At 38.5% G+C, this 20,931-nt stretch overlaps 1 protein-coding gene across 1 annotated transcript in view; it reads right to left on the bottom strand.

The window, feature by feature from the left end:
* Positions 1-20,931, bottom strand: part of COL6A6 (collagen type VI alpha 6 chain) — a 114,130-nt gene that overhangs the window by 49,369 nt on the left and 43,830 nt on the right. Inside the window, exons 23-26 of the mRNA XM_021678708.1 lie at positions 14,449-14,484; positions 12,875-12,937; positions 11,165-11,227; positions 3,435-3,497 (exon numbers count right to left, since the gene is read on the bottom strand). Of these exons, the coding sequence (XP_021534383.1) occupies positions 3,435-3,497; positions 11,165-11,227; positions 12,875-12,937; positions 14,449-14,484 (225 nt within the window). The remainder of the gene's footprint in view (positions 1-3,434; positions 3,498-11,164; positions 11,228-12,874; positions 12,938-14,448; positions 14,485-20,931) is intronic.

The following is a 20,931-nucleotide window of genomic DNA, read 5'->3' on the forward strand; positions in this document are numbered from 1 at the left end:
GAATCTGGTAATGGAGCCCAAGAATACGCCTTCTTAAAATAAGCTTCTCCGCTGAATCTTATACACAGTGAAATTTGAGAACATCTGCTTTAAGGTAGGGAAATAAGGGAAGCCATATGGCATGTCCAGGGTCACTTTGTTATTGGTACAGCCAGGCACTGAGCTCAGGATTGATTGCTAAGTTGCTTGCCTTCCTGGGAACTTGAGCTTATTGGAATAAGGTAGGAATAAGTGTTTGGGGGCTCATCTCAGTTAACAATGAATCTCGAGGACTCAATTTATCTTGGGACTTTCCAAAGGATTTGGGCTTGCTTTGAGGGTACTTATTTCCAAATTCTTGCCCCTTCCCCTTTAAAAGTCCCTCTTATTAATAATGATCTTTTTTTTTTTTTAAAGATTTTATTTATTTATTTGACAGAGAGAGACACAGCAAGAGAGGGAACACAAGCAGTGAGAGTAGGAGAGGGAGAAGCAGGCTTCCTGCTAAGCAGGGAGCCCGATGCAGGGCTCGATCTCAGGACCGGGAGATGACGACCTGAGCCGAAGGTAGATGCTTAACGACTGAGCCACCCAGGCGCCCTATTAATAATGATCTTTTTGGCACAACTACCTTGCTCCTATCTATCTCCTTCTACACTCTCACCTATAATTGGCCCTAGGAGCCCTCCATTCCGGCCTACCTCTCTCCTGATTCCTTCTGTCACACCCTTTGGAGTGCTTTCATTTCATAAGCAAACCTTCTCTATGCATCCATGACATCTGCACACAGACATACATCCTTCCCCACTATAAGATAAATTTGGTTCTCATCAGTGACACCACTTCTCCTGCAGCCTTCTTGAGGACAAGAAGGCAGCAATTGCCTCTGTTCCAAACTTTCCTTTTCAGACTACTATTGCTAAAGAGCATGCTCTAGGAATCCTTTCTTGTTGGAGTTGATTATCCCTGTTTTCCATGTATCTCATTTCACCCTCCAGTCAATGGTCCTTGCAACTCAACTGCAGGCCTCCATCATTTCAGGCCTTCTTAGCAGATCTTCATTACAAAGCTAGCCCCTCTTCTCATGCTCTCATTCTCATCCTCTGTGTCAAGAAGTTTCTCCATTAATTATCTACTCTGACATCTTCAACCTTCTTCTTTCTGTTTTTGTCTTCTCTGCTCAGACACATACTATACAGTCCCTCCTATCATTGAAAACAAATACCCAGCTTCAATCTGTCCTAGACTGGTAGTTAATGTCCTCCCCAAGCCTAGCTTCTTCAAAGAGTAGTTTATAGCCCTGAATCCATTTCTTGCTCACCAACACATTATTTAGTCCTTTGTAGGCTGTCTTCCTTTCTTTCTTTCCCTCTCAAATGCTACATTTTTGAAAATATTCTTTGAAGCATCTTAGCCACCAGAGGCAATGGCTTCTTCATTCCCCCTCCCTTATCTGTTCTGCACCAGCTAATACATTTGACCTCTCATTCCTCAACTCTTCTCAGCATCCAGTATGTATTTCTTTCTTTCCCCTCTTTTCTAATAATTCACTGTCTCCTCTTACCCTTCTTACAAATAGACACCACCAAGAATCTTTTTAAAACTCCAAATGCCTCTGAAACTGCATCTCCAACCAGCTCTAAACTCTTTCCTCTATTCCCCAAAACAAGTGGTTCCCTTCATTCTTTCTCATGACTTTCCTATTTCTGGGATGGTACTATGGTGCGAGCCAAGCTACTCATGCTGTTTGACAAGGTCCAAGTATGCGGGACGATCCTGAAAACAGGAGACTCCACAGCTGGCTCCTGCTATTCTCTTTCATTTTGTTTATGGCAATCTTTATAATTGTGGGAGTATTTCTGGGGTTTCATGATAAAGTGACTACTCATCTTAGTTACGCCTATATAAGCAATCATAATGAAACTAATTCCACGAAGAATTAGTTTCTATAGAACAAAATAACAAGACGGTCACGCTCTGTCTAGCATCTTTCTCTTTGCTTACTGTTTTTTAGTTTTAGTGAAAGTCAATAAGCGGAAATCAATAAAGGTCATGTTAATCATTACAAAGGAAAAATGAAAGAAGGCTATGTCTGTAATCCAGAAAATGATCTAAGATTTGGAAAAACAAAAGTATCCTAACATATAAATAAAGTTCCTCCGAGGCTGTCAGGAGGAGATGCTCGCAACCTGGTCCTGTGTCTGTGTCTCCTTGTTCGCCAATGCCGTCCTTTCCTATGAGAGACCCACCCCAGCTGGAGCTGGACTCCAGCAGTACTACACTCATGCCAGAAGTCCACAAGTCATGTAGCCCTCTTCTTTCTACCTTAGTTCCCTACTAGAAGAGTCCTCCAGAATCATCATGAGCCCCTCCTATGCTCACCCTGTTAAGTCATCCATTTGCTGCTTGTCTTGGAGACTGTTAGAACATACCCACTTGTCTCCTAGCTGCCAATCCCTCAGTCTTCAAAATATCTCTACACTGAGTAGCATATTCAAAATCCTCCCAAGTCTGGCTGTGTTCAGACACTCCATTAAAAACATTGTAAACAGCACTGTACTGGGCTACTTAATAAAGCGAGTGACCACAGACATTTTTTATGTGCCTATGAGAGAGGATCATTTCCCCCCCCCCCCCCCCCCAAATACCCACACCCAGGATTTTCCAACCCTGTGCTTTCCTTCACATAATTTCTTCTCCCTGAAATCCTCCATGCCTCCTCTCTGCTTGCCAAAGTCTTTCTTATCTTCTAGGGTCTGCTGCAAGTCAGGATCCTCTATGATGTTTCTTTCCCCAGTCCAGAAATACTTCACTAATACTATATTTAAACCTCCATTCTCAGACCCATATCCTGGTCTACTTTATGTTATAGATTATTGTCTTGAAAATATTCTTAATTCTGTGGGGATTGATTCCATGTCATATCTATTATACAATCCAGAAATTCTTTCATTAAGCAAATATTTACTAAGCAATTATGTGCCAGGAACCCTTCAAAGTACTAGGGATGCATCAGTGAGCAAACAGTCAAAGATCTCTACTCTCCTGAAGCAGGGTTTCTAATCCAACAGAATACCAGTAGAGTGAATTTGTTTTAAAAGGTGTTCAGCAAAGGTTTGTATTCATGGAGGAAACAAAGAAGAAAAGAAGAGAGGAGGGGAGGGAAGAAGAGAGGGGCAAAGGAAGGCCTGCCCCAGAACAGTCTTCTTTCCCTGAGGTCCCCCTGGCTAAGATTGGGTGTAGCCCCTCATGAAATTATGCTGAGCTGGAATCCTTGACCTCATTGTGGTCCACACCCACATCCTTAGATGTTGCTGGCTCTGTAAGAATCAACCCAGGGGTAGGGGCAATAAGACGTTCTCCTTTGTGTTGAAAGGGCTCTGGCTAACACAACCAGACACACTTACTTTGAGGAGAAAACCTTAACTTTGGTGGGCTTAAAGAATGTGACCTACTTTATTTCCTTGGCTTCCCAAATGGCCTGGACTCCCTGCTTCTCCTCCTGGTCCTGGAGGCCCCTGAAACAAAACAAGGATTGCAAATATAGCAGAACATAAAGCAACTTTCCCCTAAAGCCTTTGTGTCTCTTCTAAGAGGAAAATGAACCACAGATGGGAAAAGAGTTATGGCTTTCTTGATTTCTGCTCTGGAAAAAAGTTTCACAGCTGTCAAATAAAAACTAGTAAATGAAAGAAAATTAATAAAGTAATTCATGCCAGATGTGGCCTAAATGATCATGCTTTCTTGTGAATCTTCTTTTCCAAAGAGATTTTACATTCTCACTGTTTTGCTTTTACAGCAGATGTTGCTAAAATGTCTGTCTAACATTTAAAGAAGGCATTCCAAGTGACATTTGCCTTTAACTGTATTCTGTCTGGTTCCTTGCTTTCGTAGAAAGCATTTTTTAAGGTAAACTTATATTTATTTGCAAATAATACAATTTGTTCAATAGAAAGCTCAAGAAACATCACCAAAATAATTAGCATTAATAACAAGATATGTTCAGGTGTACCAGATAAATATTCTGAAATAGTTTTCTCTTTCCTACTGATAAGTTAGAAAAGTAAATGTACATAAATTCCCATTTACCATTAGAAGAAAAACACCTGTGAATATGTAGAATTTAATAAGAAAGATACAAGACCTATATAAAGAAAGCTTTAAGATCTTACTGAAGAATATAACAAAAGTTAAACAGAGGAATAAACATACCACACATCTATATGGAAAATCTATTTGATATATTAGAAGTCTCTTTAATGTTCTAGAAAGCATGTCTTATTGGGATAGCTTTAGAGCTGAACATTTAAAAATCCCAATTCAGAGACAGCCCAACCGCTTCCCTATGTTATCAACACTCGGGATCAGATTTTTCCTTCTGTTGCCATATCCAAACATATGCCATCCAAACATATGGCAACAGAAATCTCCTTTGGTTAAAATGTTTACATAGGTACTTGTAAATAATCCCAGCACCACTGAATTTAAATCATTTTCAGATTTTTTTTGGCCATGATTACTGTAATTAAAAAATAAATAAATAAACCAAATCTGTGTAGTAAGCATGATACTTAGCAAATTTTATTCAGAAAAAAATTATGACATTAGCCTTTTTATCTTTAAAAAATTAAAAATGTAGTAAGTTGGACATAAAAATTTCCTAATAGGAAAGACTGTTGAACAGTATATTGGTCACTTAGGGAAGATAATAATGATCTTTCTACAACCTTCCATTTTTTTCCTCTCCCTTCTTTATCTCAAAAGAAGAATCTCAATTTCTTCACCTTCCATAGCTCTCAACCCTTTCCCTTCAAACTCTCACTTCCACCAGTGCATGGGGCTAGCTCCCATGACCTTCAAATTCAATCCAATTAGACTCTTTTCTGTTCTCACCTTATTTGAGTTTGATCATGTATTCTTTGAAACCTTTCCATTAATTTCTCTAACACCATGGACTTCCTGGTCCCTCTCTGGTCTCTTCTCCATTTGCCTCTTAAATTTCCATGTACTCTGAGGCTCCATCCTTGGACCTTATTTTTTCACTTAATTCCTTCTTCCTGAGTGACACCCCTATAGATTCACATACCACTTTACAAAATAACTCCTAAATAGATGGATCTCCTGCCCAAACCACTCAACTAAATGCCAGACTCATATATTAAAATGTCTATTGGATATCCCATAGGAACTGATTACCAAAGATAATTATATTTACTGTAAGTCATGCTTAGTTTCATATTCTCTTTATTAAGGAGTGGTGTCACCCCTTTCCTCCCTGAAACCTAAGCTGGAAACATGGGAATCATCCTATCCCCTTCCCTTAGCTCATCTCTCAAAACCTATCAGTTACAAGTCCTACAGATTCTATTTCCTTTCTGTACCCGTCTCTCTTCCGCCATCACCTACCTTCTCTCTTCCATTTATATTGCTATCACCTACCTTCAGGCCTTCCTGCTTTCTGTCTAAATTCCTGGAGTCCCTGACTGTAGCCTGGTCTCTCTCAAATCTATTATTCTCTCCTTTTCCCTTTTGATTTAAAATGTCTGGTTGATGCTGCCACTTTTTATGGAATTCTGAATTCTGAGTAGCTTTCAGAATAAAGTTGATGGTCTTTATTTATTAATATATAAAATCCCTCAAAATGTTGGTATTGCAAGTCTCCATAGTCATCTGGGACTACTTCAATCACTGTATGTTTATGCGCAAACCATCTGAAGTCACCAGATACTTCTTGTTGTCTTAGGTCTTCACACTTGTGCAAATTCTTCCCTTAGTTGGCCCATTTTTCTGTCTGGAGGGAGATACCATCTCCCTCTTGTGAAAATCTTACTTTTAGCATCACTGTTTCAAGAATACCCGAACCCCCTGGCTCTACTGGGTCCCACAACTGTCCCACAGATTCCTCTACTCTGTATGTAATTGTTCATTTCTTTCTTTCTCTCCTCTTCTAGAAACTATCCTTGAAGGAAGGGGCATGCCCAATTGGCTTCCTATCTCTGGAATTTAGTAAATATCTAGAATCCATCAATCCACCCATCCATTCATCTAGCTATCCACACACCTATCCAGGAATAGCCCCCAAGAAGGATGAAATGATGTGTTTAATTTGATTTTCCATATATTTTTTCTGTACTTCACAGAAGGATAAAGTAGGAAGATTTCAACTGTCCTTGACAATAAGGGGCAAATTGGAAATCTTGCCTAGGAGCTCACTTTCTGGGCTCCCTTCAGACATGATGAACTCTGAGATGAAGGAGATTTCGGGGAGATTACCTTATGTGTAGTCACTTCAAGCACACACAACACAATGAGAGATTACCCTATTTGAAAGCCCTCCAAAATGGAAGATTTCTTGGATGGATGGATGCATACATGCAGACAGGGCATGGTCATCAGAACGTCAGAAAACCTGATTCTATTTCCTGTGCAGGACCACACAAAATACCAGACTGGTGTTTGTGACTCCTTGAATGGGCCTCAAGCTTCAGTGAATTGTTACCCGGATATATTAACTACTCCAATACCGCTGGTTGTACAGGGGACCATATATTTAAAGGAAAGATGAAAAACTCCCTGCCACCCCAAGATATCAAAGAGTCAAAAAATTGCTTTGATTTGAGGGCAAGAGCATCTATGGAATATAAACAGAAGATTACGGCATTTAAAGGAAAAGGGCACCAGCTAGAGGTGAAATCTTTATTGGCTTTGTTGTAATGGCAGCCTTTTATTGAGCATTTATTTTGTGCAAAGCACTATGCTAAGAAGTATATATTGACACTATACAGACTTTCTCAATCACAATGAGATACATATTATCGACACCGCTGTTTACCAATAAAAATCAGATTGTCAAAGCATTTAACTCCAAATCACCATTAATAGGAGGGTAAGATGGGAACCAAACCTGATTCTGACTCTACACTGAACTCCTGGCCACTCTTCCTGCTGTTTTGAGGCCTGTATCTGGGACAGGATTCCCAAACTCTACTAATCATGCACCACCTGAGACTGGAGTTTTAAAAATGTGAATCTCCAAACTTGATGCAGGAGGCTGGGGCCAGATCTACCCTCCACTCTCGGGACTTGGGCTGGGGGTCTTTTGCTCATGTTTAGACTCTGCCACAGAGTCTTCTGCAATCACTGCAAATTCCTGGATTCCCTGACTGTAGCCTGGTCTACTATTTTTTAAAATTTTTTTGAAGATTTTATTTATTTGAGAGAGAATGAGATAGAGAGAGAGCATGAGAGGGGGGAGGGTCAGAGGGAGAAGCAGACTCCCTGCCGAGCAGGGAGTCCGATGCGGGACTCGATCCCGGAACTCCAGGATCATGACCTGAGCCGAAGGCATCGCTTAACCAACTGAGCCACCCCAGGCGTCCCTAGAGTTTAAATGTTTTTAAAAACTGTCCTTAGATAGCATCTTATCAGAAAGGATCACAGTAGGAGTTTGGGATTAATGGCTGGAGCAGTGCCAAGGACACTTCGACTTTGGATGGAATATGGCTGGGGAGGTGCAAGAGGTTCAGGTTCTTCTCGTGTTTAAAAGGAATCCTGTCACTTATTTTCATGGGGGTAAAACCCTGCCTACACTGACAATCAGTAAATTGTCAGGCTGGGCTGGAGCCATCCAAGGAGATTAAACGCTCAGCATCTTTAGGAGTCAGATATGAGCTAATTCTGAGAAAATAAAAGTCAAGAGGCCAGCAAGGGGTGGGCTAATGCAAGAACAAACCCCAAGATACCTGAGATGTTGATCTTGACAGTGCTAGTCTAAGACACAGCCTCTAACCTCAACTTCTAATCCATCATGCATCCTATACTCCATCCATGTTGAACCACTTATGGTTCCCCAAACTTACTTTGATATCTCTTTTTAGAATACCTGGATCCTTTTCCCAGATGCCTGCCTCTCCCTTGGTCACCTGGAAAACACCTCCTTATCCTGCAAAAGCTAAAACATTCTTCTCCTGCTCTAATGCCATCCTTGCTCCCACAACTCTACCCTGGGTGTAATTCCGTTTGGGCATTTAGTACATCACATCTCAACTATGTTTGCGTTGGTGTCCTTTATGAGATTGGGAGCATGTCCTTTTTTTTCTTTAAGATATGTTATTTATTTGAGAGGGAGAGAGAGAGCGAGTGTGCGTGTAAAAGCAGGGGGAGGGAGAAGCAGACTTCCCACTGTGCAGGGAGCCCAATGACGACGCCAACACTGGGGCTGGATCCCAGGATGCTGGGATCGTGACCTGAGCTGAAGGCAGAAGCTTAACAGACTGAGCCACCCAAGTGCCTCGGGAGCGGTCCTTTTATCCTACTATAGGATCCTACTATATAGGACCTACACACAGGAAGCACTCAGCAAATATTTGAGTAAAAGGAATGGTTGGTGGATCATCCAACCTAGATTAGGCAGAATGATGAAATCCAATCATTGCAGTTCAGATTACATATTGTTATATTGTTATTATTATCATGGCCTTCCTTGGATTAGAGACTCTCATGCTTTGGGCATAAAATGTCCCTGCTAAATTAAGTAATACTGATGCAATATAGTAGTAATAAACACTTACATAGTGCTTACTATATTGCAGGCACTGTTCTAAGAGCCTACCTATATTAAACCATTTAATTTTCACCTGATGAGGTAGCTCCTATTATCATCCTTATTTTACAGCAGAGAAAATTGAGGCACAGAGAGGTTAAATAAATTACCCAAGGCCACACAGCTAGGAAGGTACAAACCTTGCAATCAAACCCAGGCAGCCTGGTTTTAGGCACTATGCCCTTGACCACTATATTATGCTTTGTAAAGATGACAACAGAAATTCTACTTTGCGTCCCAAATTTGCATGGAATAATTCCAACATTTCTTGATATTGCATGTGACATTAGTGATTATTTCACTAAAAACAACTAAGAATAATTCCAGCACTAACTTGAATTAGTATGTATGTCTGATTTTCCATTCCTTTTCTAGGCATGATTATATTAGTGCAGTACCCTAGGGTAAACCAAACAAGAAGGGAACAAAAGGTATAAAAGAATATGCCATTCTTTTCAAAGTTATACCTTCTTTTTCACTGTGCCATGGACTATATTTCTTTCATGCATAGCCATATACTTGGTTGGATTAGTACATTTTGATTTATGCAGAATGCCCCAACACTGCATAAATTAATAAGCCTTCAGAACACTGTCAACAGAAATCACATGCCTTTTTCTAAATGTATAGCCTAAGAAAAAATTGAAGTCTTCAATTAAAAAACACTCCTGTGAGGCGTGCCTGGTGGCTCAGTTGGTTAAGCCTCTGACTCTTGATATCAGCTCAGGTCTTCATCTCAGGGTTGTGAGTTCAAGCCCCATGATGGGCTCCATGCTGGGCATGAGCTTACTTAAACAAAATGAAACAAAAACACTCCTGTTATTTCACCTAAGTGGCTGGTTCTTAAGCCTATGTCAGTAGATTTATAGAGCCAATAAAGAGTAACGCTCTCTTATATATCTGATTGTGTTGGTCTCCCATGGTTTTCCTTTGGAAACAACAATTTTGAGATCCCATTCATCATGTCCTGAATATAGAAAATTCTACCTATCTTTGAACTAGCACTTTCACTGTGTTGACAAGGGTATTTCAAGAAAAGCAAGCAAAGAAAGAAAACCATGACTTCTAGCCAGATAAATAGAAGAGGGAGAGAGAAGTGGTGCCTTTTGACTAACGCTGGCAATGCCAAGAGGTTGAATGATTTATAACTATAACCAATCTTGCCAAAGCAAGATTAAAGGGGTCTCAGACAAGTACATTACAGGGCAAATGGAATAACTTATTTAACAGCCACTTGGATACAATTTTGGATTCTAGAAGAAGGGAATTACCAAGTTCTTTGGATTTCAACCCATCTACGTCTCAATATTTTATATAAACAGATGAGATAATCACCTGATATGTTTCCCTTGGCATTTGCTGGGTTTGTTTTTTTTTTTTTTTTTTCCCAACTAGTGGTGCCAGCAAGTTTTTAATGATTCAAGGATGTGAATACAAAACCGTTACTTTTCATCAATTTAGTTCTACAATGAAATTTTTAAAGTTTTCATGCTTTTTGAAGGAGTACATTCATCAAACTGGGAACAAATATCCTCATGAGCAGTAATTAATATGCTTTAAAATATTGTATCATGAGATACAGGTTTATGCAAATAGCATCTTAAATATTTTCATGATGAGCACATTCACTTAAGTGTTGGACCACTGCCTAATGGACACAAAGTAATGGATTCACTTTATCCCATAAGTCAAGTGCAAATCCCAATTGTGTCTCATTCATTCATTTACTAATTGATTCATTATATAAATAAATGTTGAGCTCTACTGTGTGGCAGCCCTGTTATTCTAGGCTCTGGGATATAGTATAAGCAAAACAAAGTTCTGACCCTCAGGGAGACAAAAAGCTAAACAAATATAATAGCAATTAGGCAATGGCCAGATCATGTAGGGACCTGCTACTCAAAGTGTGGTCTGGGAATGAGCGGCATCAGTACTGCCTGGAAGCTCATTGGAAGTGTAGAACCTCAGGCCCCACCCCAGACCTACTGATCAGAATCAGCACTTTAACAAGTTGTCCTGGTGATTCTCAGGGACTTTGACATTGGAGAAGTGATGTGGGAAAGTCAGTCCCAACACTGGGTGTGTCTATTAGAATTGCCTGGGGAGAATTTAAAGTTATTGATACCCTGGCCTCACCTTCAGAGATTCTGATTTAAATGGTCTGGGGAGGATTCCAGGTGGTGGAGTGTTTTATAATCTTCCCAGGAGATTATCATGTGTAACTAGGTTGAGGAGCACTGAAGAAAGTTGTATTCTGGGTGCGATGGGAAGCCCCTGAGGAGATCAGGGGAGTGGCATGACCTGATTTCTACAGAGTAGAAATTCTTAACCTCACAGTGATGGTTGAGGTGTTGAGGCAAAGCGGACTAGAAGCTATCTTCCACCTCTGCGTCTGACAGAAAGACAGCCCACTCTGCAAGGTAGGGACCACAATGTGAATGTGGCCATCACATTGAACACTGAACTCAAAACTTTGCTGGTTCACAGGCAGTAAATACTCCTTCTGCAGAAAAGAAACTGCAAGGACATCCATATTAAAGCCAGGATCAGAGCCAGATGCAGTCACTTTCTCTCATTACATACCTGAGGACCTTTACTTCCCAGACCTCCTTTCTCGCCTTTCATACCAGTCTCTCCTCTGGGACCCTACATACAGAGCACACAGAGAATTAAAGCATTATTTTCTTTCTAAAAGAGAACACTTGAATATTAACTTGAATATTAAAGATGGACATGATAAGTCAGTCACATGGACATAAACTGGAAAGAGAACTCCATTCACGCCCTTGGCTCTGTCTTGATCTGTGAGTTACCCTTCTGTGTGTGTATATAAGGGTCCAATTTGCAATTTAGGCAGTTGGGGGCATTTATAGTCAACTGAATAAATACTGAACTGTTGAATTTTTCAGTATTGCTTTCTAATTATCCTAAGCATCTTTAGACTCCAAATGCATATATTTCTTATGTGATAAAGAAAATGATCCTTAATTACATAATCTGAAACTGAAATATTAAAATGAATTTTCTATTCAATAACCACACTGCAGACTGGTCATAAGATATAGCATGTGGTAAGATGAAATCTGGATATTTCTACTTCTAGAATATTATGTTGCCTATTAATTGTGGCCTCTGTATATTAGGCAGAGAAACCTTCATGTTGTGTTTGGTTTTTCCATCTCCTTTTAAATTATGTCATGAAGAAAGTCTGTAAAGTGGAAGAAGGGATGTTGTCCTATTATTTGTTTAGCATGAAATAAAACCAGCCAATCCATTGAAATGCTTCCCCACAACCCCAGTGGCAAATATTTCTCACTTGAAGATAAGAAAAGTGAACCTTCCCCAGCTGGCAAGTAAAACAAAAAAAAAGGCAGTCAAGCTCAAAAGAGATAGAGGTCCAAGGAGGCAGACTGTTTACTGCTCTGAAGTCTTGGTAAAAATGTGAACACAATTTCTTATCTGACATCTAAGGATATTTTGCCCAACTTCCATGCACCAAGCTGCCAGTACATAATAGTTAATTTTTTCTTTAACTATGTGGATTAAAACTTTGAAAAATTATAGAAACTTTGCTTGTCCTGCATTTGCCAAACAGCAAAATTATTTCTCAAGATTTCAAAACAAAGTTTGGAGAGAAAAAAATATGTTCTAAACTTTCTATAGTCTGACCTCCTTTCCTTCATCTTAGCATTTTTTAGGACTTCCTTTCCCTTCTCAGTATTATTCCAGGCTACATTTTGCTCTTTCTGGCACATGCTTCTTTCCCTTCATGTGATCAGTGTAAGAGCCAACCATGGCTTATTCCTTGCAAAGGAAAATGTGCTGGAGGCAGCTCTCTGGGGAAGTGAGCAAGAAGGTAGGCTGAGTGCCACACTATAGATCACCCCGCTGAAGACTTCAGCTGTATTTGGAACAATTCTTTCCTAGAGTAGAGCCAGTTTTTCTACCACACAGGCGTCCAGATATGTAACACTGAGTTCTTACTATACTACATTGACCAAAATTCATAGTTTTGAGGCTCAACATTTTCTTTGGCTTGAGGTCTCCCCTAGAATATCCTAGCTAGCTTGAACTCATTGCATGTCCCTGCATGTTCATTCCCTTTTCACCCCCTGATGAGACAAAACTTAGATAAAGGAGACCAAATTCTGGACAAGACTATGTTGCTTCCTTACTTTATTTCCTGAAAACACTGAACAAACATCTGTATTTCTGCAAAGAGGTTTGAGGGATTCCATCAAGACTCCAGATTCTTCTTTATGTTCTCAAACCCTGATTAGTTCTGATATGTACCTGAGGGCCCTTAAGTCCCCACGAGCCTTCAAGTCCATCTGGGCCTGGGATGCCTGTTTTCCCCTGTGGTGAGAGAATCAACCTGTTAGCACTGTTTCCTGAGAATTTTGTCTCCTTTATGTACAAGATTATATATTTTCAATCACAATGTCAGTGCAGGATCTTTGGCAAAAATATGAAAAATAAAGAAATAAAAATTTCTATAATCTTATCAAGCAGAGATAACCAGTTACTATGTTGGTATATTTGCTTTCAAGTCTTTATACATGTGCACACTCACACACTCTTTTTTTTTTTTCCTGTAATGTTTGTAATACATCTGACTTGGGCATTTGGCCTGAAAAAACTAACAGTTTACGTTTTCTTCAAAAATCTCCAGACATCTTACAACATTATATTTACATTCAAATAGATTAAATATCTATGGATCAAAAGTTGAGAGTATCTTCACATTGCCCTTGAACTCTGACAGAGATAAGAAGTCCAAAGAAGAGGAAGGATTAAAAGGTGTAATTTAGTCAACTATTGGGATAGCCTAAAGTTTATGCCCCAGTTGTTACACAGATGTGATTAAATGTCCCTTGCTAATTGCCTTTTCCTAGATCTCAGAGGAATTTCTCAACACTTTCTCTCCCCAATCTTATTTCATGATGTTATTCTGGATTTGCTCTCCTTTTTGTTGAAGTCTAAACTTGAAGTGTGTGTGAGTAATGTCTGTGGATGGTAAACTCTCTTAGTCTTGGTCTGAAAATGTCTACATGTTCATCTGCAGTTTAGCTAGGTATAAAATTCTAAATTAACAGCTATTTTTCTTCTGCCCCTGCATATATCATTTTGTTTTCTGGCATGTTTTATTGCCAAATACAAGTCTGCTGCAATCTAATTTGCTATTCCTTTCAGGGGTAAAAATGCTTTTTCTCTCTGGTCATGTTTAAGATGTTTTATCTTTAGCATTCCAGAGTTTCACCATGATGTGATTGAGAGTGGATTTATTGTTTATCCTCATTGTATTTTCAACCTGAGGATGTGTGTTTCCTTGTTTCCTCAATTTCATAAATTCTAAGTCACAATTTCTTTTTCATAAAGATTATAGATACATGAGGCATGTATATCACCAACATGTACAGAGAAGATATGATACAATATTTGGAATAGTCAACTTTTGAATAAAACAGAAGTCCAATATGTATTAGGGTTTCACTGTACTCTCAGTTTTAAAAGGGTTTATGTAAATTGTAAGATTTCAGAGTTAATTGAACAAAAATCTACAATATCACTCAACTGAATTATTAGTTTGCACTTGAAACCCAAAGTTAAATTTAATAGTAATTGGGCCAACTAGTGTCTCTTGTCATTAATTTTTAGTCTTTGATTGGAATGCCCAAATCTTCATTTTAAGATTTGAGTTCTTGAAATTATAGCCTAAAAGATTTCTAACATTTTATTCCACAACCAGTATCATCAAAAAGTGAAAGAACTTTAGTCTTGAAAGAGGTTTCCCAGAGCCTTTATTCTTACTCCTTGATTGGACACAGAATACTTATCATTTGGAGTTAAGAAAAAAATAATTGTACCTGTGGGCCTGTATGTCCTCTTCGGCCATGAGCTGCCTAAAATAGGAGGAAAGGTAGGTACTGTTAACTGAAAAAAATGCCTTTTATATCTAAATTAGTAATGAACACCTTAAGGCACTCACCTTTTTTTAAGTACCCACATATTGCTTAAAACATTTAATTATCCACTGCACCACGACAGTAAAATGTTGCCAGCTCTGAATTTCTTATCCTAGGGCAATAGGTAATTAAAATCACATAGACAACTGAAGTCTGTACATACTTAAGGGAACAGATTGTGGTCAATAATTTGACCTCCATTAAACTATTACTAGAGCTGATCATAAGCTCCAAAATTGGCTGATTTGAATTTAATTTCTTTGCATTTTTGCAAAGTACTATCAAGTAAGCCAAAAATCAGGAGTGGAGTGGCCAAAAGGCAGGAAGCCAGAGGAAAAATTGGGAGAACTGACTCCATTGAATTTTATTATAAATTTCAGAATCTAAATATAACCGGAATAATTTTACCCTCTTCCCCCCAAAAAGCCAAATAATAAGCTTATCTGTCAAAAATTAAAGAATCAGCCCAAGCATTTGGAAGTTCTCAATTATGTTAATGAAATATTCAATCAAAATAGCAGCACTACAGAATCAAGTGAATTTTTCCTAATACTCTCATATGTAAGGTCAGGGTCTGGGTATATTTCAGATCAACATTTTGTAGATCTGGAAATCACACAAAGACATTTTATTGTCTAACTTAGGATGTCTCAGTAAAGTCATAGCAAGACTGACACCAGGATTTGCAAAAATCAGTATAATATCAGATGACATTTTCTTGATGGACATTTGAGATATTCAGATCAAAATTCTATGTGAGGCCAGTGCTGCAGACTTTAAATTCTTCTAATCATATTTTAGTTAAAATCTATTGTTATCTAAGAAACAGACTGTGTATATCTGGAGAAATGGAGACCTATCTCTTTAAAACCGTGATGAGTCTTCTTGAGATAAGAGTTTAAATCCTCTCTATCAGAGGGAGGAAGAGAAGCTCTCTCCACTCCTTTAGTACAAGGGTTTATCTGTTCTGGTTCAATTTACTACAGTTTCATTCAGAAAAATATCTACCAATAATCTATTACCCACAAAGCATATTGTATGGAAACCACGGGAGCATAAAGATTTCACACACATATACACACACACACAGTTCTTGACCTCAAGGGACCCTCATATTTTGGGTTTGGGGGGTGAAGAGATAAATATTGCAATATTTACAAGGCATAGTATGGCAAATGCCATAAGAAAGGGAAGATGTAAATATGGGTTTCAAAGAAAGCAATTATATCCAGTTTGTCAAATTAGGAAAATATTCCTAGAGGAAGATTATTTTTAAAAGTTTATTTTAAGTAATCTCTACACCCAACATGAGGCTTGAACTCACAACCCTGAGATCAAGAGTCTCATGCTCTACTGACTGAACCAGCCAGATACCCTGGAAGATATTTTTGATACGGGTTTCACAGAACGTGTAGGAGTTTTATAGGTAGAAGAAAATGAAAGAAGTCTTTCTAGTAAAGGGTAGAGCCTAAGTAATGAACTAGAGGCAGGAAAAAAGGAAGAGTATTTGATGGTGTGTATTTGACCATTTCTGGGTCAAAGGTGTGAGAAGAGAGGGGAGTAGTAGGGTTACTAAGCTGAAGGGTTCATATTCCCTTTAGCGGAAACCACTGGTGCCCTTAGAGCAGGAAATGTGCATGGCCAGACTTTAAGTGGATACATCTGGGTGTGGTAGGCACAACTGAACCTATATTCAGGCAAAATAAAGAGCTTCCTATAGGATATGATTTAAAGGATATGAAACAGGACCTTACATCCAAAAATCTTTCTCTGGTCCACTGTCACAGTGTTTGAAATAACATCAAGAAACATTTGGTGTCTGTCTCTTTAAGGTTTGACTTTGAAAGGCCTTGATTAAAATTAGCCATCTCAACATTGAGGTCCTGCTCCCTAGAGGCACTGGGTTGAGTGGTAATAAGTAAAAACTGATTTCTGTCCCTAGGCAGGAGTTTATAAGCCTAACAGAAGAGCTAGACTTTAATCCACCATTCATGCATAATGGAAACATCTCTAGAAGTCATCACCTAGCACTTTCATTAATGGCTGTGTGGGATTTAAACTTTAAATGGAAGTCATAAGTTTGAGATACCTTGGATAGGTGTGAGAGACTGAAAGAAAATAAGGAAATGGGGGAAATAATTTTACACTTTTGTTTTACATTTTTTTAAATGCTTTAGATGGGAAAGATTAAATCCCAAATGTCTTCATGGTTTACCCATGGGCTTGTAGTTGTCTGGTAACTCATCCAGACAGTCTGACTTATCTGTGAAAGGAAATGTGAATGAGCACATCAAGAAAGAAAATAACCCCAAAGGCATCCTGAGAGTAAGAAGACCCAGAACAGGATACTCAGTCTCGTTGGTCCCTCATAGCCTGGCTTTCTGATGGTTTACCAGGACCCACTTTTCCAGATAGGTATGGCCTGATTTGAGACACAATCCCCAGGGAAAAAAATAGGACATTCTTAATGGTAAAACATCACATTAATACTGAATCTTAATGGCAAACACTCATTCACAGTGATGACTGCCTGCCTGCCTGGGGGCACTTCAAGCTGCCCCTTAAAGTAGTGACAAGAGAGTTGAAAAGGGAAAAGCAAACTAACAGCCCTCTAGACTGAATAGGACTGAAGGCCATGTTTTAGTATGAGGCTACAGTTGCTTCTCATGATCCATGGCACAAGAATCTGTTCTAATTCTCAGTGAAGTTTGGCTCAGAAAGAACCAATCTCCTATCCCCACCTCCTGCCCCAGTGCTGTGGCTTTCTGGTCCTGATCCTACTCCCTCCACCATCCCAATCCAACCCATTAAAGACTGCTGGTAGAGCACCAATTACAGCTTGTCATCCGTACAGTTCCATCCCCCTCTACAATAGTGGTTTCAAACTGCAAGAGGGGGATTTAGCAACCCCCCTTCTCTGGCAACATTTGGCAATGTCTGGAGATGGTTTTCGTTGTCACAAGTTGGGGGTGCTGCTAGCACCTAGTGGGTAGAGGCCAGGGATAATACTAAACATCCTACAATGCACAAAACAACTTCCCACAACAAAGAATTATCTGATCCAATGTCAATAATAGGTTGAGACACCATCCCTTGAATCTGTAATATGATTCTAGGTGCCTTGAGAGTAGGGACTAGGTCTTATTTGATTTTGTAGCTCTAGTAGTAGAGTTGCTGATACACTGTAGGTGTTCAATAAATGTTTGTCAAATGAATCAAGGTCAGATTTGGTCAACTGCTGTTATTTCCCTGCATGCCACACCCTACCAGCATCCTCCAATCACTTTTTAGTTCAGCAGACTCTTACTGCACCAAAGAGTTCTCAATACTTATTATCTATCTATATTTTAGAGTTTTTCAGTTAGTGGTATAAATTTTTCTTCCTCTGAAAGGACAACGACTTTACTGTTATTAAAATATGATACATGCTGATTTTTAAATATTCAAATGCAGGAAAAAAACAGAATAAAAATTTAAGTCATCCCCCCCAAAAAATTGAAGCCATCCCAAATCCTACATAGATAAAACTATTGTTAACATTTGGTAATCATGATTCCCAACATCTTCTTATGCATGTTTACAGATAGAGTTCTAAATAGTACTTTTTTTTTTTTTAAAGATTTTATTTATTTATTTGAGAGAGAGAGACAGAGAGAGCACAGGCAGGGGGAGAGGCAGATGCAGACTCCCAGCCGAGCTGGAAGCCCGACATGGGGCTTGATCCCAGGACCTGGAGATCATGACCTGAGCCGAAGGCAGACGCCCAACCATCTGAGCCACCCAGGCGCCCCTAAATAATAGTACTTTTGATTAAGAAAGGATGATGGTATTTATGCTATTTCAAAATTAAAATATTACATTTAATTTTACTTGAATTTAATAGAAGAACAAGATAAATGGGGGCTGTATTGCCTGAATTTTCGAAGGCTTTATCATATTAATTATTCATATGTACAAAGGACAACTCAGGTGGGTATGAAAATCTTGAACCCCTGGATTTCCTTCAGAACTCTACCTGTTCTACTGCTCTCCCTTTTGGCCCTGATTGTTGTGAAAAAGGCTGAAGACAAACTGGGTTTTCTATCTTTTCTGCTTGGAAATTCTTGGAGATCGTTCCTTTACATAATACGTTTGGTAATTTCACTAGGATGTAGCTCAGTGTTAAAGTTTTTGTATCAATTTTTTTTTCTGAGTCAGAATATGCCTTGTCTACCTGTACATTTGAGCCTTTTTATAAGAAATTCTCTTTTATTATACTTCTGAATATTTTCTACATTAGTCTGTTTAACTTAGTAATACAAATTGTACAGTTGTTGGCTCTCCATTGTCCACCTCTATCATTGCTTTTGTGGTTTCTTGATTACTATATGCCCAACTATATTTTCAGTCTTATTCTAATTTTTTTGTTGCTCTTAACCTATCTTGCATGTTCATCACCCCCAAACACTACCAGCTTGCTTTCTTCACTTTCTATCATCTTGTCAGTTCTTTAGACTCTTTTTAGAGCAATCACATTGCCTTAGTTTTTTCGAGACTTTAGAGAACTATTTGCCAGAGTCATTGTCTTTTCCTTGAATAATTCCTCTCCCAATAAGGGTTTATTTGCCCTTTGCTCATGTCATTTTCCTCTTCTTTCTATGCATAAGTCTTAATAATCATTTAATAATGAAGATTAATAATATTTCTGGTTATTAATCACTTTTGAAGAGGGCCGCCTATTTACTGAATAACTGTATGTGGTGTAGCTGGACCTAGGTCAGTAGCTTTGATATAGATATGTTGTCTCAAACCCTTTCTCATCATGAAGTATTTCTTTTACCTCATGCTACCTCTCCCTTCAAATTTGGGCATTTAAGAGATTTATGGAACTCACATAAAGCCCCTTAAATCATAGTTTTGCAATAGTCACTGTTTCTTCGATATTTGCAGCCTCCATGGACCAGACTGCTGGTTGTAGATATTAAAAATGAAATATTCTTTAGTTTTCCATGATTTCTGCCTCCTCAGCCACTCTGTTTCTGTGGGTATATTCTCTGATCTTCTCAAAACCTGAAAGCTACTTTTAGAGAAATCTGATCCCTGCTTGAGGTCTGAGGTGTAAGTATAAGCTTTCCAAAGTCTCCCTTCATTAAGATCTAGATTTTAAAAGAACTGGCCAATATTTGCCATCACATGTGGCTTGAAGTTGTGGTCATTCTTTGTTAATCTCTTTTTAATTTCTTGTGTTGTTATTGGTAAGTTGCACAAAAAGGAATAGTAAAAAAAACCACATTGACTTTGCCATCTTTAGCTGGAAGTCCCACTTTTACTCCTGAATGACACTGCTGAATCTATAACCCAAATGGGACATATTTCTCAGGAGTTGTGCAGTTTAAATAATACATGGTGATGCTGTGTTAGCCTCTAGAGAGACTACAGCCTCTATAAAACAATAAAAGTACATCTCTCATGCCAGGAAATCTTGGATGATATTCTTTAAGTTCAAAATATTTTCCCAGGGTATGTAAGCTGGCTACACCCTTTTAGAAAGTGAAATGAATAGCAAATGTATTGCTTTATCTTTAGGTGCATTAACACAGCAGCAGTAGTAAAGTGCTTTCCCAGCAACTAAATTCTGCACATTTTAAATGTAACTTCTGTTTTCATTTCCATTTTCTTTGCCTAGCAAAGAAGAGGAGTTCCAAGCTACAAAAATATGTTCTTGATGAAGTATAATAGCTGGTTCTATGAACTTCTGCTCAGAAAATACGATGCATAATAAATGTAATATATCAAACTAGTTTTTATCTGTGCTCAATAAATAGCACAAAGAATTTAGGAGGGAGGTGGAGGAAGTTGGAGGAAGTAGATAACTAAGAATGGAAAGGAAATGCTGCAAAATGAGAAAAGGTCTAATTTAGAACCTGATGCAAGCACTTAAGTGTATTTTATTAGAGTTATCTCTTTTTATTAGATAAAAATTTTCTTTTATAATTTCTGTGCTCTTCCAAGTAGTCAGGCACAGAACCTTTTTCAAAAAGTGCTTGTTGAAAAAACACAACAAAATTAAATAAGAAAGACCCCAAAAGGTTGCATAAGCAAGTGACCCAATTTCATTCTTAGTATTTCCACAGTATGGAGGTTCCTCAAAAAATTAAACATAGAGCTACCTTATGATCCAGCAATTCCACTTTTGGGTATATATATCTGAAGGAAATGCGAACACTAATAAAAAAGATATCCACACCCCTGTGTTCATTGCAGCATTACTTACACAATAGCCAAGACACGGAAGCAACCTAAGCAACCACTGATGGATGAATGGATAAGGAATATGTGATGTGATATATATATATATATAACAAAATGTGTATATATATGTATAAATATAACAGAATATTATTC

This window comes from Neomonachus schauinslandi, chromosome 1 (genome assembly GCF_002201575.2).
Source record: "Neomonachus schauinslandi chromosome 1, ASM220157v2, whole genome shotgun sequence".
NCBI classification, from domain to species: Eukaryota; Metazoa; Chordata; class Mammalia; order Carnivora; family Phocidae; genus Neomonachus; species Neomonachus schauinslandi.